At 32.1% G+C, this 17,452-nt stretch overlaps 1 protein-coding gene across 1 annotated transcript in view; it reads right to left on the reverse strand.

Annotated features, from left to right (window-relative positions):
- Positions 1-17,452, reverse strand: part of RASA1 (RAS p21 protein activator 1) — a 109,286-nt gene that overhangs the window by 32,753 nt on the left and 59,081 nt on the right. Inside the window, exons 5-8 of the mRNA XM_072736858.1 lie at positions 15,773-15,890; positions 12,650-12,681; positions 7,115-7,167; positions 4,613-4,763 (exon numbers count right to left, since the gene is read on the reverse strand). Of these exons, the coding sequence (XP_072592959.1) occupies positions 4,613-4,763; positions 7,115-7,167; positions 12,650-12,681; positions 15,773-15,890 (354 nt within the window). The remainder of the gene's footprint in view (positions 1-4,612; positions 4,764-7,114; positions 7,168-12,649; positions 12,682-15,772; positions 15,891-17,452) is intronic.

Below are 17,452 nucleotides of genomic sequence, written 5' to 3' on the forward strand. Positions count from 1 at the left end.
TGTTGGCAAGAATTATGTATTTGCCAGTTTTTTCCCAAAGAATATAACCCAAATACAGCAATAGTACATAGGATTATAATAGTTCCATTATTTTGGAAAAGCAAGATTTGGTTTACAGGTCAGAATACCTGAGTCAGAGATTCCAATTTTGCATGCACATACTGAAAGAGTCAGTATAAGTAATGAAAGAATAAAAGCCTACTTTTTTTTTTTTAAAAGTATTTCTGAGGAATTGAGAAAGAACTAATAGAGAAATAGCATTTATATAGCAAGTTCAGGTAGATTTTAAGAATTTTTATCATGAAAACACACATTCAGCTTTCATAATAATCAGATGAGTTAGATCGTAAAACATATTAACAGCAAGTAAAAGGAGAAACAAACAGAAGACCAGGAGATAACTTTACATATAGGATTATCACTACAACAGAGAAGGCTTATTGATGATTTTGATAAACAAACACTATAAAATATTCTTACTATTTAGGAAATTTTACAAACAAAACTGAAAATAAAATGACATTGTATAATGTATTTTAACACATATTTTAGAAAGGCATAATGACTTTTCTCGATATTATTATCTGTATAATCAGTAGCTCATTTTATTGTCCTAACTATTTAAGTCCTAGACTTTTAAACTTCCCTTTAATATCCTGGAGGAATGGGTATTTTAGGGACAGCTAGGAAACATTTCTCAAAAACAGATCTTGTTTAACCTTCCACTTGATTTTTTCCAGTTCTACTGATGGAATTGAAATATATATATTATCTTCAGAGATACATATGTATGTGTGTGGGTACACACACACACAAACCCCTCTCCAAAGATACACAAATATATACATATATATATGTCTCCAAAGAAAAAATATCTCTGCTATACTACAAAATTAATTTAAACCAAATGTAAAATAGCGAAATAGAAGACTTGAAAGGATTAATGAAAAACAATCATGAATGGATATGAACTAAATACCAGACACAGCATTCTACACAAGGGGAAGGAGTGCAAAATGAGACAAATAAAAAGGTATTAACATTAAAAAAGACAAGGAGGGTTATACATTTTTAGAGGAAAACGAATGCTACATATAAATCCAAAAACGTTAAAAGAAGAAAGAAAATCAGAAAAGAATACATTTGTAGACATAGAGATGACTATGTGTTTCAAAGCAAAAGGAAAAAGCATCAGATCTATATAAAACAGTAAATATCAAAGGTTTCTGATTCATTAACTATAAAGTGCATTTGATCCTGTGGAGCTTCTCAGTGTTACAATGTAAATTCTTGTCCAGGAGCTCAAGGAATAGGATACTGTTGTGGAATGCAGTTCAGGCTGCCCAAGAGCAAATTTAAGTGTGTGACAACCAATGGGAAATATTTTTACAAATGAGCTAGACCCTCAAGATTTTTTTTTTAATTACTTTATATTCTACCCAGATATACCTAAAGAAACAGTCACAGCAACCCAGAATTTCCTAGACATTCCATGAAAGTTTCAGATATGAAATCAGATAGGTTTATATTTCAGAAAACTAAAACATGTTCACTATATGTCAGTGAAATAAATGTGAGTTCTGAAAGATACCATATCCTATACTTTTATTTTAATTAATTTACTTAATAAAACCATGTCTCTCTCTTTGAACCCCATAAATGTTAGTAATCTTCAATGTTTGACCAAAATCTTCCCCTCTCTCTCCCTTCTCATCACTACCTCAACTGCTCTCTTTCCACTGACTCTCCTATGCCTATGTTCACATCCCTGAACTTACCACAGTCAGCCCACCATCTTTTCTCATAAACCTGTACCTCATAGAACTTTCTCTTTAATGTATATGCACAGGATCTATACAATATATTTCAAAAAGCAAATTAGTTAATAAATGCTTGCTGAATTATATTTGCTTTTAAATGTTTCTCCTGCTTTTCTTAAAGTTTATTTATAGGAAAGTTAAGAGTTATGTCTCAAAAGCACAGTTTCTAAATGAAACAGACATAACTACCTCTCTTTACCAAATGATTAATATTGAGTTAATGGGGAGAACAGACAGTAGAGTATGGCTCTTTTATAAACGTTTATTGTATAATTCAACTTTACACTTACATATCTAAACAATAACTGATAATCACAAAGGTGTATCTTTTTTAAATTCATTTATCTTTTCTTAGTAATCTTAGTAAAACTCACAACCCCAAGATTAAGAATCACATACTCTTCCTAATTGAGTCAGCCAAGTAACCCACAAAGGTTTATCTTCTAAGTTTTACTTTATTACTGACACTAATGCTGAAATGGTATATATATATATATATATATGCATATATATATATCCATGCTGAAATACATACTTCCAAAACAACTATAAAACTGCCTTTTTCCCAGACATCAGATTTACATAAATATTTCTTTTAAAAAAATTTAATATTAATACTAGAAACAACAATCCCCCTGAACTTTACCAAATAAACTATAAAGAAAATTTGTGGGTGGGGGTGCACCTCGGTGGCTCAGTCAGTTAAGCGTTGGACTCTTGATTACAGCCCAGATCAAGATCTCTTGAGTTGTGAGATCAAGCCCCACATTGGGCATCACACGCTTGTTGGAGAGTTGGCTTGGAAGATTTTCTCCCTCTGCACCTCCCCCCCACTTACACATGCTCTCTCTCTAAAATACATAAATAAATCTTAAAAAAAAAAAAAAAAAAAGAAAGAAAGAAAGAAAAGAAAAAAATAGGGAGAATGATCACAGTCACTAAATTAACATGTACACGCATTTAAAATTTTTTGTCATTTTGTAAGCAGACTAATAATTTTGCAATTTAGAAATATACTTCAAATACTTCTTTCTTCCTGCTTCATTCTAGTCTTTATCAATAAAAAAGATAATCTTTATACAATTTACAGACTTCCTCCTTATGTAGGAAAAATTTTCATCTTTGCAGAATGTGTATCATAAGGAAGTTTGTTTACTGACAAAAAATAAACCAAGTAAATTATATTATCTTTAAAAGTTTCCATGGACATTTATCAATTCAATTAAGAATATATGTTTTCAATTTACAGTTTTATATATTCTAAGTCCTTAGAAAACTGGACAACGGGAAAAAGTAGTTTACCTTCATAAAGAGCTCAAATTGAAGGTAGCTAGATTTTCCGCGAGGATGTCTAGATTGGACTATTAATGTAGAAACCACTCAAGTAGCATTTCTGTATAAGGTGTGTGAAAGGATTCAAACGTCTAGACTCACATCTTCCAGTTGATGTCTTATAACTGTCCATGGGCCTTCTGTCAAGCAACTACAACTTGTTTTTGTTTTGTTTTGTTTTCTAAGATAAACCAGTTGCTGGATCTCTATACACACAAAGGTCAAGCTGGAATTAAGAAAAATTCTAAATGGGATGGAGAATACTGCTGTGGTATTAAGGGATTAAACTAGGCAAATGCCACCACTTTTGTTTATAAAAGCCTCCAAAAGAGGAAGACAAAACCACTCTAGAGTTAACTCATATGGGAGATTATTCACATTCAGAAGAAAAAAAAGAAAGAAAAAGAAAAGAAAGATTCTTTTCTAATATATGAGGGGGGGGGGGTTCTATTATATGGTTTCTTTATTTTTTTAAAAAGATTTTATTTATTTATTCATGGGGGGGGGGGGGGGAGAAGGTGGGGTGGGGCACAGACACAAGCAGAGGGAGAAGCAGGCTCCATGCAGGAAGCCCGACATGGGACTTGATCCAAGGTCTCCAGGATCATGCCCTGGGCTGAAGGCAGCGCTAAACCGCTGAGCCACCTGGGCTGCCTTATCATATGGTTTCTTGATTAACTTATTTTCTTGCTCCAGTGGCTACAGTTCATTCTGTATCTTATGGGATAAGCAATGATTTTACTGTAATTTTTAAAATGAGAAGTAGGAACCAATAATTACAAACAAGAAATATCAACTTGAGAACACCCAATAACATGGGTAACATTTGTAATAAGTCTCAGTTTACTCTTTAAGAACTTTCTTTCTAGGGATCCCTGGGTGGCTCAGCGATTCAGTGCCTGCCTTTGGCCCAGGGCGTGATCCTGGAGTCCCAGGATTGAGTCCTGCGCCAGGCTCCCGGCATAGAGCCTGCTTCTCCCTTTGCCTGTGTTTCTGCCTCTCTCTATGTCTATCATTAATAAATAAATAAAATCTTTAAAAATAAATAACTTTCTATTAAAATGTCTCCCTAAAAAAAAATAAAATAAAATGTCTCCCTAATAGAAGAATGTAATATATTTTCTTTCTCTTAGAACAAATGTTTTGTTATCCTATAGTTAAGGACTTAGCAAATTTGCTGTAAACAGTTTGCATACAATCAACAAACAAAAATTATCTTAGAGGAAAACAAATTACAAGTTACTAACTTACATTCATGTTTTACATTGTGTGAATGTAATGTAAATTGGACATGACTACTATGTGGACATGACTACTACTAAATTGTATCAAAGGCCTTATAATTTTAAATGTTAAAAAGTCACAAACTTTTATGCAATTTTGAATCTGATACACTAAATATTGAGATTTCAACTACTTTTGCCAAAAGAAAAAGATAACTAAAATTTCTCACAACTCACCTGTTATAATACCGGCCTCCCATCATAAACTGATTGTTTGGTGTTGGACATATTTTGAATCGCTGAATATTTTCATTGGTCCGAAAGTAAAGTGAATAGTCACCAGGAGTATTATCTGAGGGCCTCACAAGAAAACTGCAGACTTGGCCAACTGTAAAAATTAAGCTGTTAGTTTTATTCCCTAATTATCAAATAAAAAAGAAGCAGTGTTAAGAAATGTAACTATAAAGTACATTTAAACCTGGAACTTGTTTTATAATAAAGACAATTTTAACACATTTTTGTATTTTCTAGTTTATAAGTCACAACCACCCATGATGGTGCATGTCTGTATTACATAGAAATAGGTCAGCAGCAGTGATTTCTGGTTAATAATGTCTATACCTGTCATGACTTGGAAAAAATAATCTAACCATGGGTAGAGGACACTGGCTAAAATGGGCACATTCTATTTATAATTCCTCTTAAGAAGAGTCTAAAAAAAGTTTAAGTCAATTTTGTATAGGAATACTCATTACGGGATCCCTGGGTGGCTCAGCAGTTTAGCGCCTGCCTTTGGTCCAGGGTGCAATCCTGGAGTCCCGAGATCGAGTCCCGCGTCGGGCTCCCGGCATGGAGCCTGCTTCTCCCTATGCCTGTGTCTCTGCCTCTCTCTCTGTCTGTCTGTCTATCATAAATAAATTTAAAAAATCTTTTTTTTTTAAAAAAAGGAATACTCTATACTTAATGCTTTTGATTAAACATTAAAAAGTAGTAACTGTAATAAAATAGTACCAATGCTTACAAAGGTAGATTCAAAAATGAAATATGTGTGTACCTTATCAAAATCAATACCTGTACACTATCTTTCCTTTAAGAACCTGAGAAGTCATATAGAAACAAATTATCATATACTAAAGATTTTCACACTAATCTTAGAGAAGGCTTTCTGATGTCTTCAATTGGCAGTGACTCTTAACACCAAAATACTTTGTCTTTCCTCTGCCTTAAGTCCTAATGACATAGAAAAGATCAGAACTTGATTGCTTTTAGGAAAACACATTGAATACTTAGAATATCAGATGTAATTTTTATGTAAATTATTGAGAGTTCCAATCATCTAGCTAAGACACTTACTACCAAGTAATTTCATGTTTAATACAAAGAATAGGAACTCATGCAAAATAGTGCATGCAAGTGCTTATGTGCATTTTTCAGGGAGAAAATCACCAGATTCTTAAAAAAAGCACATGACCCGAAGAAAATATAAAATAACATAAAGATATTAAGTTTAGCTCCATTCAACTTGAAATGCATAAAACAAGAATGAGTGCCTCAAGTATCTGGGGATCCAGTTCAAAAATATAAACTTCTATTCAAAAGTATGTAAATTTTAAATAAATATTTTGGCCCCACTCTCAAATGCTGATAGCAGGTCACTGTGGTTGAGCATCTGGTCTCTATTACTCCCATAATGTATCATCATATTCTTTATTTTTAACCTACTTAATCTAGGTCCTCACAATAAAATTGAATGCTTCTAAAACCTTAAATCTTACAAAAGAGCCAAGTATTAATTACATTAGATTCCAAAGCCCACAGTTCAAAAGAGTAATTCAGATTACATCTTTAATAATCAGTAGTTTATTCACCATATATGGAAACTATCAAACAGGTTGTTTTTAAAGAACTAAGATTTCTACATTATAGATTATGGCTTCAACTTGTGTCAAATCCTCATATGTGTACAGTTTATGAAAAAGATACTCATTAATTAAATTAATTCTGTCTTAAATGTTAGATAAATGATGACAGGAAGTTTTTAGTTCAAATAATAAATCCACAATAAAAGTCAATCTTTACTTTGCATATCTCTATAACCAGACTTTTAGAAATGTTAAAATAATATATTTTAAATAAGGCACAATCTATAATTCCACAAGTGCACAACGATAAACAAGAACATATGCTGCAGTTGAACAACAAAAAAACCAAAAATATAAACTACACAATATTCCTCTAAGGACAGATAATAAATTATGGTTTTTATATAACAGAAGCTTATGGTCATTCAAAAGAATAATGAAAACTTATATATAAGCAGATATAGAATGATCTCCCAAAATACATCCTAACAGGAAAAAAAGTATGTTGCATGTTCCTAAAGTATGTGTGCGTGTGTGTGTGTGTAAGGGTATGTTTAGGAGAGAGAAACAGAGATACACACAGATACTGAAAACTTATAAAAATGCAGAAAAAGAAACTCGTCTGGTGCTGCTTGTAGGGAAGAGAATAGGGACTGGGACAGAGAGAAACATTTCACTGAATTTTATACTACATGGATGTATTCAACTAAAAAACACTGCATAACAAATATACAAGTTTCTCTGTGGTGGGCAAGAAATTACAGTATTTTTAAATTTTAAATGAGCACTAAAGGCAAAATTGATGATAAATGGTCAGTTTGCTCTTTTATTCTTTTTAAATAAAGTTATTTTAAAAGGCAAGTGAATATACAAGTACCTGTCATAAGTAAATTATAAGCTTCTTGTTTGGAAATTTTCCCATGGAACCATCTTAAAAAGAGAACAAATAAGATATGTAAATCTGAAGTCCTTTTTGCTATTATACAATCAAAACTAAACAACCAACATAAGTTTAATTCAAGCTGACAAAATGAAATGAATGCAAAAGCAACTGATCAAATTATGTCATCTTTTACATTTATGTTATTGCACTTTGTAAACGTATATAACTTCAGCGAAACAGAAAAATAAGGTACCAGTATGAACCATAATTTCCATATTAACAATACAAAAACAATAATTATTTTTAATTCTGATAATGACAAACTGTGCATGCTTATTACATTATAGCTAGGGTTCTCTTTTCTTTGTATTAGGAGGGAGGATGGTACAGGTAGAGCCCACTACGGAATTATCCAGAAAAAAAATTAGCAAATGAATTTTCCCCATATTACTCTCAAAGTGACCTTCCCCTATTATAAGAGGTAAGTTCTCTCTTGAAAGAAAACAGACATGGCTAATTAATACTTCCCATATTAAAGTCAGAAAGTAAGACTGAGTGATGACAAAGAGTAGATACCAGAAGGACTGAAAGAAATGAATGACTTAGCATTCCTAATTCTATCTGAGCTAATGCCCTAACAAATTAGATGGCTAGAGTATTTTAGTTTCTGTACACTTAAAATAAACATTTAGAAATTATTATAAATGGCATTATAGTTTGGATCCACTGCATATAATAACTAAAGTATTTAAATTTACCTTAGAATAAAATAACACACCTGGTATTACAAATTAATTAGTAATTAAATTTCCTAGAATCTCTTCTCATTTACCTGAAGGACTATTATCTATCTTGCTGATTAACACCTCTTAAGGCCAGGCTGACAACTCCAGATCATCCCTCTATCACTTTGCCATAAAAACTTGGGATCTACTATAACTTTTGATAGTGGCTTAAAAAACAACTTAGAAAGTGAAAATACTGCAAGACACAAAAAAGCAAGACACATCCATATGCCGCCTACAAGAGACTTACCTCAGACCTAAAGACACATGCAGATTGAAAGGGAAGGGATGAAAAAATATCAAGCAAATGGATGTAAAAAGAAAGGTAGATGTAAAAAGAAAGGTGACAATACTTATGTCAGACAAAATAGGCTTTAAAAACAAAGGCTGTGATGAGAAAAGAAAGACATAAAATGATAAAGGGAACAACACAAGAGGATATAACAATTACAAGTACCTATGTATGGGAGCACCTAAAGACATAGAGTCACTATTAACAGACATAAAAGAAACAACTTGACAGGAATACAATAACAGTAGGAGACTTAAACATCCCACTTATATCATAGATGGATCATCCAGACAGAAAATCAATAAGAAAAAAGTGCTTTTGAATGACACATTATACTAGATGGAACATAGATAGATAGATAGATAGATAGATAGATAGATAGATAGATATCTGCAGAACAATGCATCCCAAAACCATGAATACATATTCTTTTCAAGTGCACACAGAACATCTCCCAGGATAAATTACATTAGCCCACAAAAAAACAAACAAACAAACAAAAACTCAAGACATTCAAAAAGACTAAAATCATATCATGCATCTTTTCTGTCCACAACAGTATGAAACTAGAAATCAATCACAAGAAAAAGTCTGGGAAGAATACATGGAAGCTAAATAACATGCTACTAAACAATGAATGGGTCAACCAAGATTCAAAGAGGAAATCAAAAAAATACATGATACAAATGAAAATGAAAACAGTACATAATCTTTGAGATGAAGCAAAATATGTTCTAAGAGGGAAGTTTATAGCAATACAGGCCTACATCAGAAATAAGAAAAATGGGCAGCCCAGTGGCTCAGCGGTTTAATGCCACCTTCAGTCCAGGGCCTGATCCTGGAGACTGGGGATTGAGTCCCACATCAGGCTCCCTGCATGGAGCCTGCTTCTCCATCTGCCTGTGTCTCTGCCTCTCTCTCTCTCTCATGAATAAATAAATAAAACCAAGAAAGGAAAGAAAGGAAGGAAAGGAAGAAAGAAAGAAAGAAGAGAAAAATCTCAAATAACAACCTAAACTTAACACCTAAAGGAGCTAGAAAAGAATAAACAAGCCCAAAAAAAAAAAAAATAAATAAACAAGCCCAAAGCCAGTAGAAAGAAAGAAATAATAAAGATTACAGCAGAAGCAAATACAACAGAAACTAAAACAGTAGAAAAGATCAATGAAACCAGGAGCTCATTCTTAGAAATACACAAATCTGTAAACCTTCAGACAGACTCGTTTTAAAAAAAAAAAATTAAAAAGCAGGGCTCAAGTAAATACTATCAGAAATGACAGAAGAAAAGTAACAACCAACATTACAGAAATACAAAAGATTTTAAGAGATATTATGAAAAATTGTATAGCAAACAAGTTGGACAACTTAGAAGAAATGGATGGACTCCTAAAACATATAACCTTCCAAAACTGAATCAGAAAAAAATAGAACATCTGAATAGACTAAGTACTAGCAATGAGGCTGACTCAGTAAGCAACAAACTCCCAATAAACAAAAGTCCAGGACCAGACGGCTTCACAGGTGAATTCTGTCTACCAAACATTTAAATAAAAGTGAATACCTATTTTTCTCAAACTATTCAAAAAAAAAACAGAAGAAGAATGAAAACTTCTAAATTCACTCCACAAGACCAGCATTATCCTGATAACAAAACCAAAGATACTACCAAAAAAAAAAAAAAAAGGGAAAAAAAAAAAACTGCAGGTCAATATCCCTCATAAAGACAGATGTAAAAATCCTCAACAAAATATTAGCAAACTGAATTCGACAATTCATTAAAAAAACATTCAACACAACTAAATCGATTTCAGGGATGCAAGTAGGGTTCAATATTTGCAAATCAATCAACATGATACACCACATTAACAAGAGAAATGATAAAAACCATATGATCATCTCAAGAGAAGCAGAAAAAGCATTTCACAAAGTACAGTATTCATTCATGATAAAAAAAAACTCTGGACAAAGTAGATTTGGAGGGAAGATAACTCAACATAATAAAGGCCATATAGGGGAAATCCAAAGCTAGTACCATACTCAATGGTTACAAACTCAAAGCTTTTCCCTTAAGACAAGCATATTTACTCCTAGTATTTTTATTCAACAAAGTATTGGAAGTCCTAGCTGCAGCAATCAGACAAGAAAAATAAATAAAAGGCATCCAAATTGGGAAGGAAGAAGTAAAACTTTCACTATATTTGCAGATGACATAATACTATATATGAAAAAGTCTAAAGATTCCACCAAAAAAAACTACTAGAACTAAATGGAATAAGGTCACAGAATATAAACTCAATATACAGAAATCCATGCATGTCTATACACTAACAATAAAGAAGAAAGAGAAATTAGGAAAACAATCCCATTTACAATTGCACCAAAAATAATAAAATACCTATGAATAAACTTGACCAAGGTGAAAGACCTGTATTCCAAAATCTATAAAATAATGATGAAAGAAACTGAAGAGATAAACTGAAAAATATTCCATGTTCATGGATTAGAACAAATGTTAAGATGTCCATACTACCCAAAGCAATCTACAGAATCAAAAACCCACCACATTTTTCACAGAACTAGAACAAACAATCCTAAAGTTTGTATGGAACCATGTATCACCTTGAATAGCCAAAGCAATTTGAAAAAGAAGAACAGGGATCCCTGGGTGGCGCAGCGGTTTGGCGCCTGCCTTTGGCCCAGGGCGCGATCCTGGAGACCCGGGATCGAATCCCACATCAGGCTCCCGGTGCATGGAGCCTGCTTCTCCCTCTGCCTGTGTCTCTGCCTCTCTCTTTCTCTCTCTATCATAAATAAATAAAAAAAAAATTTAAAAAAAAACTACCTTAAAAAAATGTTTGAAAAAAAAAAAAGAACAAAGCTGGAGTTATCACAATCCTAGATTTCAAGATATATTACAAAGCTGTAATAATCAAAAAACAAAAAAAAACAAACAAAAAAAAAAACAGACCTATAGATCAATGGAACAGAACAGAGAGCCCAGAAATAATGTATGATTATATATGGTCGATTTGTCTATGACACAGGAGGCAAGAATATACAATAGAGGAAAAAAAAAATCCTCAACAAATGGTACTGAAAAAATGGACAGCTTTATGCAAAAGAATGAACCTGGGCCACTTATTACACCATTCACAAAAAAGAATGTTAGTTGCCATTTATCACCACACTTTGTGCTATTGTTTGTATCATAGGGAAATAGTTCCATATAGCAAAGAGGTAAAATAGCAAAGATCAAGATTACTGTAATTTGAGAAAAATAGGAGTATTTACACCTGACTCACTTCATTTGCTTACATTACTGGTATGCCCCTTCCAAACATTAATTAGAATTTGTAATCTAATATAGGTAGTGGAAAGACTTCACACTAAAAATAACAAGGTACAGACTCATTCATGGAGCCTATTTTGCAGTTACACAGCTATACAGAATAAGGAAAATGAACTCAGAAAACATCTCATATGTTCCACATCTAAAGAAAGGGGGGAACTAAAGGAGATTTACTGAAAGTAGAGAATTCAGCTTAATGTTTTTGTGTTCTAATGGTTACAAAACAGAGAAAGCAACCACTTGAGAGACAAGCCTTAAATTCCATTCATAAATACTAACTGGATGGTAAAAAGAAAAAAAAAAAGTTCCAGTGAAAAGAGATCAAAATATGAACAGTTTCTATTAAAATCATATGAGTAAAATAGAATTGGAATTGAGAGTTAATATCTTCAGAAGAAAATTAATATGCAAATAAATGAGGTGATAAGCAGGACACTAAAAAAGATCTCCAAGGACAAAAACAAAATTAGAGTAAATTTCCCATAGGAGATTATTGTTAACAGCTAATAACTTCTGAAATATGAGGATACTGTGGCAAATAACAAGTATAGTAATACCTGGTCTTTGAATTAGCCCTTACAAGATACTTAAAATCAGCCTGAAAAGATTATGAAAAGAAAGGCCTTGCAGATTCTTATTAATATGGTAAAGAACCATAATCTGGAGTAAAGTTACTCCCTTTCTCTCTCTCTCTCTCTCACACACACACACAGACACAAACAAAAAAAAGAAAAGAAAAAACTGAAACATAAAATACCCAAAGGATGTAGTCACAAAAACAAGAAATGCTATAAATATATCAGTAAAAAAAAATATGAAGAATTATGATTTATAATGTTATTAATGTTTATAGAAAAGCCTTTAGTTTAGTAACAGAAGAGTTTCATATAGGTAAAAGACATCTTCATTATTTAAAAATAAGACTATCAGTAGATCCTAAAGAAAATACTAATGTATCAGTTCCTGCACCAAAATAAAAACAATTCTTTGGTCAGCCTCAGAAGTAGCAATTTTCTTTTAAAATAAATTTTGGCCTAAGTATTCCAATTTTGTAGGTTTACAACATATTTTCTTTTTCCTTTTAGTAATGAACACAAACTCACATTTTGCCTTCATGTGGATCTTCTTCCCGGCCCTAAAGGGTAAGACATTAAGACAGTATTTTATGTAACTTAAAATATTAATCTGTTTTTATTAAAATTAATAAAAATCACATCTGCAAACATATCTCTACCCTGTTCCTCATATTTACTTGTGCATATACAAGGAAAGATATATCAGTTCAAGATATCTTTTCAAAACTCTCTCCCTTTACCATTACACTCTTTTCCGCTTGTTGTGGTTACTGTAATTCAGGCCCTTTTCCTCCCTTTTCTCAAACTACTACCACAACCCAGTGAGTTTAATTACCCCTATGCCCTGTCCCACCCCATCATCTCACCACTCCAATCTGGACTTATCAGTTTCAACTGCAACTTTGTCTTACAGTGAGAAACACCAAACAAAACAAAAAGAAACAAAATTTAAAAACCAAACCTGTAATACCTCTCTGCTCCCTACAAATTCCTCCTTTGATAAAACCAAAATCCTTTATCATATCACTCAAGTCTACATTCCTATCTCCAACTACCAATTCTCTTTAGTTATCTATAACAATGGACACACATAACTACTGATGTGCTAAACTATATTCTCACACCACTGGCTTGTTCTTTTTAACTTAGAATATCCTATTCCTGTTTGTTAACCTAAACTATCCAGACAGGATCTTCCTCAAATACTAGTCCTCAGTAAAACACTGAGTCTCTTCTAAAACATAAACTTCTACTTTGAATAGAAAAGAAAACCTTTTTTTTTTTTAAGCATCTTTTGAAGTTTACCTTACTCTGACATTCCTATTAGGTAAGATACACCAGTGTTACTCATCCCACTATAAAGGCTACAACCACCTTAAGATCTTAACCCTTCTTAGTTAACACCCAACCACCACCATAACCACCAGCACAATGCTGGGCATATAATTTTCAATGAATATTTGTTGAACTGTACTCCTAGTACCCAGCAAAACTGGGTACCTGGCACCAGGTTTTCACTGAGTAATAAAGGAAAAAAGTAGAAAAATGGTCTGTCTATATACATGGATTTGCTTCTCTCCATTTGTTCCCTACTCATCAAATACCTGACAGAACTAAAATCAAATAACCACTGAATGTCTTAAGAAAAAAAATTACACAAAAACAAAATGCATAATCACTGCCCAAAAGGAGTTAATCTCTATAGAATAGATTTACAACATAAATTTTATACAATAATTCTAATAAATACAATACAATTCTAATAAAATATAGAATTAACAAAGTGCTATAAAAACACAAGATGAAACAACTTAGCCCAAGAAAGGCATAAATCCTCTGTCAAAACAGGAGCAACACCTGAGCTGAATTGATAAAGATGAATCAAATTTTACATGGCAGTAGTCTAGCAGGGCAAGAGTTATCAGGAAAGTGTAGGCATAAAGAAATTCATTCAACAAACATTTGCTGAAGGCTTAATAATGCCAGACACTATACTATGCTGTGGAGATACACATCATTGAATCAGAGACAAAAATCCTCACGGAGCTTACATTATAGATTTAAGGCATAAAAGTATAAATGTACTTGGAGAAGAGTAATTAGAATTTCAGAGTGGGAAAATCCTTAAATCCAACTACCAACCTAATGTCTGATATCTAGAAAACCTCCAAATGGCTTTTCAAGCTACAAGGAATCACTATGCTCCAATGAAAAATCATTATGAAAACTTATTTTAACTATTAGGGTAAAAACTGTTTATTAATTCTAACTTGGAACTATTCCACTAATTAATTGAAAGTGCTTATATTCCTTTTAGCAGCCACATAATATTGTTCATTCATGCTGACTTGTTAACTTGTTCTTCTTTTTCCTTTTATTGATGTTAGATCATGAGCCCTTATCTTAAATTGGGATTTTTTTTCCTGTACTCATTGGGTAACTTTCACTTATCCTTCTTAAAGTTTATCTTATTAAGTTTGACCCAGAATCCCAAAAGCTGGAGAAAAATTAAACTATACTAAATCCTTCAAATAGTCAGGAAAAAATCAGGGGGGGGAGGGGGGGATGATAGCAGGGAGGAAAAACTCCGACATAAAAAAGTTTTAACTAAGAAATGTGTAGTAATACCAAAACAGTAAGATTCTTCTGTTTGAACACTTCTGTCCTATATAAAATAAATTACTCTCCCTACTGTAAAATATCAAATACTAACCTAGAAATTAGGAGTTCTAATCCCAGCTCTTCCAAGTTACTATGTGCAGGCAATGCATCATACCATTTCCTCAACTGCCCTCTACTTTTCCTCATATGTTCTACTTCTACTTATCAAGATCTATTAATCAAGAGAATTAATAACAAAGAAAAATATTCTCCACTGCTATCTTCCTGGAAAATAATCAAAGCACAGGTTTCAGAATATTACCAAGTTCCTGACATAATTTAAAAACAGTAGCTCTGAGGGTTATAAAAAGGAAACCATTCCATCATACTAAACAAATCCAAAAAGAAAGGATGAATTCCAAAATTGTAATATATTTGATAGGATTCAGTAATACTGGGTATTATCTCTGAAATGCAAATGCTGCTTGAATGCAGACCTGCTATCAAAAAACCACACAATTATACTGTGTGAAAGACTACTGATATGTATTATGTGGTGACAATGAAAGTGGGAATACTGGAAATGTAGAAATATAATAATAAATGTGTAATACAACTAAGTTTTCCCAAGGTTACTAGAAAATTGTACATATATTTGGGAGATAACAAATCTGAAAGCAAACATGTGCAACCCTATTTGATTGATTCCGTGATCATTTTTTCATAGCCTCACTTATGAGGAAGACCACTAAAAGATACAAAGAAGGACAAATGTTCATCTTTTTTTTTAATCCTTAGAAACTCATAAAAACTTTCTGAAAATTGACAGTTATAGATTCAAACACGCTAGCTTAGTTATGCTCTTTACTTCAGTAAATTAGTAATGTTTACTACAGTAAATATATTTTAATGAAAAATTCCTCATACTTAGGAATTGAGGTTTTTCATTCAACAAAGTTTCATTTCTAACTTTGCCTGATTATGGTGAAGATCCAAAAATGTACATAATATTTAAAATTCTAAGAGTGAGAGGAAAAGAACAAAACTTACCACCTCTTCCACCAGGTCTTCAACAATAAGGCCCTGTTCATCTGTTCTTAGATTTGTAACCCACATCCATCCATCTTCTAATTCATTGTGAACAATAAACATATCTCCTTTTAGGAAACTGAAAACAGCAATTATGAACTTATTAAAATTTAACTAAAATTTTAAACATGGAAATTTGAGTAATCATGTGCCATAGTACAGAGATAATATGATATTAGAAAATGCAAGAAATTAGAGTCAAATACCCTGGATTTTTTATCCTGTTTTTGGTATCATCTATATATAAAATTCTGAAGATACTTATTCTGAATCTTATTTCTTCACATGTAAAACGGATTTAATAATGGTATCTGCACTATCTACATTATTGGATTACTCTTAAATTCAAATTATAATTTTTGTAAACAGTAATTATATATGTATTACAGGCTTTAGGGAATAACTCCAAGAAGACTGAGCTTAAAAATTTAAGCTTCCATGTAATTAACTCTTTCAGATGTGGGCTAGATATAAAATCATAATATAATTAACTCATTACACATACACAAGATACAGTTACTTTAGAAAAAATTTAAGTAAGCACAATTAGCCTTATCAGCAGTTGTTTATGAGAACTAACATTTTTCTCATAAAAAAACAGTAAGGTTTATTTAATTCAATTAGATAGCCATGATACAACATAGCACTTGTTCTCTGAAAGTTGTATCAAAGGATAGGCAAATGCATGCATGTTTTTTCTGTTATCAATTTCTGAGTGGGGGGATGCATACACAAACTAGTTTCTTTTTCTTGTAATCTATATGTTTTCAAACCCCACAAAATCACAGGAAGAATAAGTTTTATATTGATGCCCTCTATCAACACCAGTAATTCACTGAACTTTTCATTTTAGGCCTGATTGCATGCCTCTCCATGTTTAAGGTTTTAAGATTGATTGGTTGCTGCTATTCACCCTACATCTGTATCAGTATCTATTGCATGTTTTTTTAATCAATTTTCCTTCCAGTCTAAATTTTCACAAACCAAAGTTCCATTTAGCAAATCTCCTCTCATACTTCTAAAAACTGTTTTTCTCCAGAAAAATCACAAACTTCAGTGCTGGACAAGTTTAAGACTAGAAAACTTTAGATGAATACTATATCAATGAGCATGTAATACTGCATCCCATCTTGATTCTACAACTCTTCTTAACAGTGACCAATATTTCACTGATTGGCAGCAGACATAACTACTTAACCAAATAAATTATTCCTTTCTAGAACCAATCTCCTAAATAACTACATTAAAGAACAGAATTATGAGTAAAAGGAGAATACATATGGACAAAAATACAGAAGACAAATGTGAAGTGACAAGTTTCATTTCTTGGTCAAAAACAGTCTTAAGAGAATTCTGTGGTTTCTAGAACATGAAATATATGGCACAAAAATGAAAAAAATTTAATAAAATGATTACTAATACAAACAATATAAACATAAGATTCTTTTTTATTTTGCATTTTCCCCAAAAAAGGTTAAGATGCCTTATTAAATCTCATTAATCTTCAGATTTTTTTACCTAAAAGAAAAAAAAACCTTCAGATACATACAAATTTTTTAGGACTCATACATTCCCATGTATTTCTATGATCAAATTAAAATTTATACATTCTAATTCTTATTTAAATTTTCATCTTCTTAG

The sequence above is a fragment of the Vulpes vulpes genome, chromosome 14 (genome assembly GCF_048418805.1).
Source record: "Vulpes vulpes isolate BD-2025 chromosome 14, VulVul3, whole genome shotgun sequence".
In the NCBI taxonomy this organism is placed as follows: domain Eukaryota; kingdom Metazoa; phylum Chordata; class Mammalia; order Carnivora; family Canidae; genus Vulpes; species Vulpes vulpes.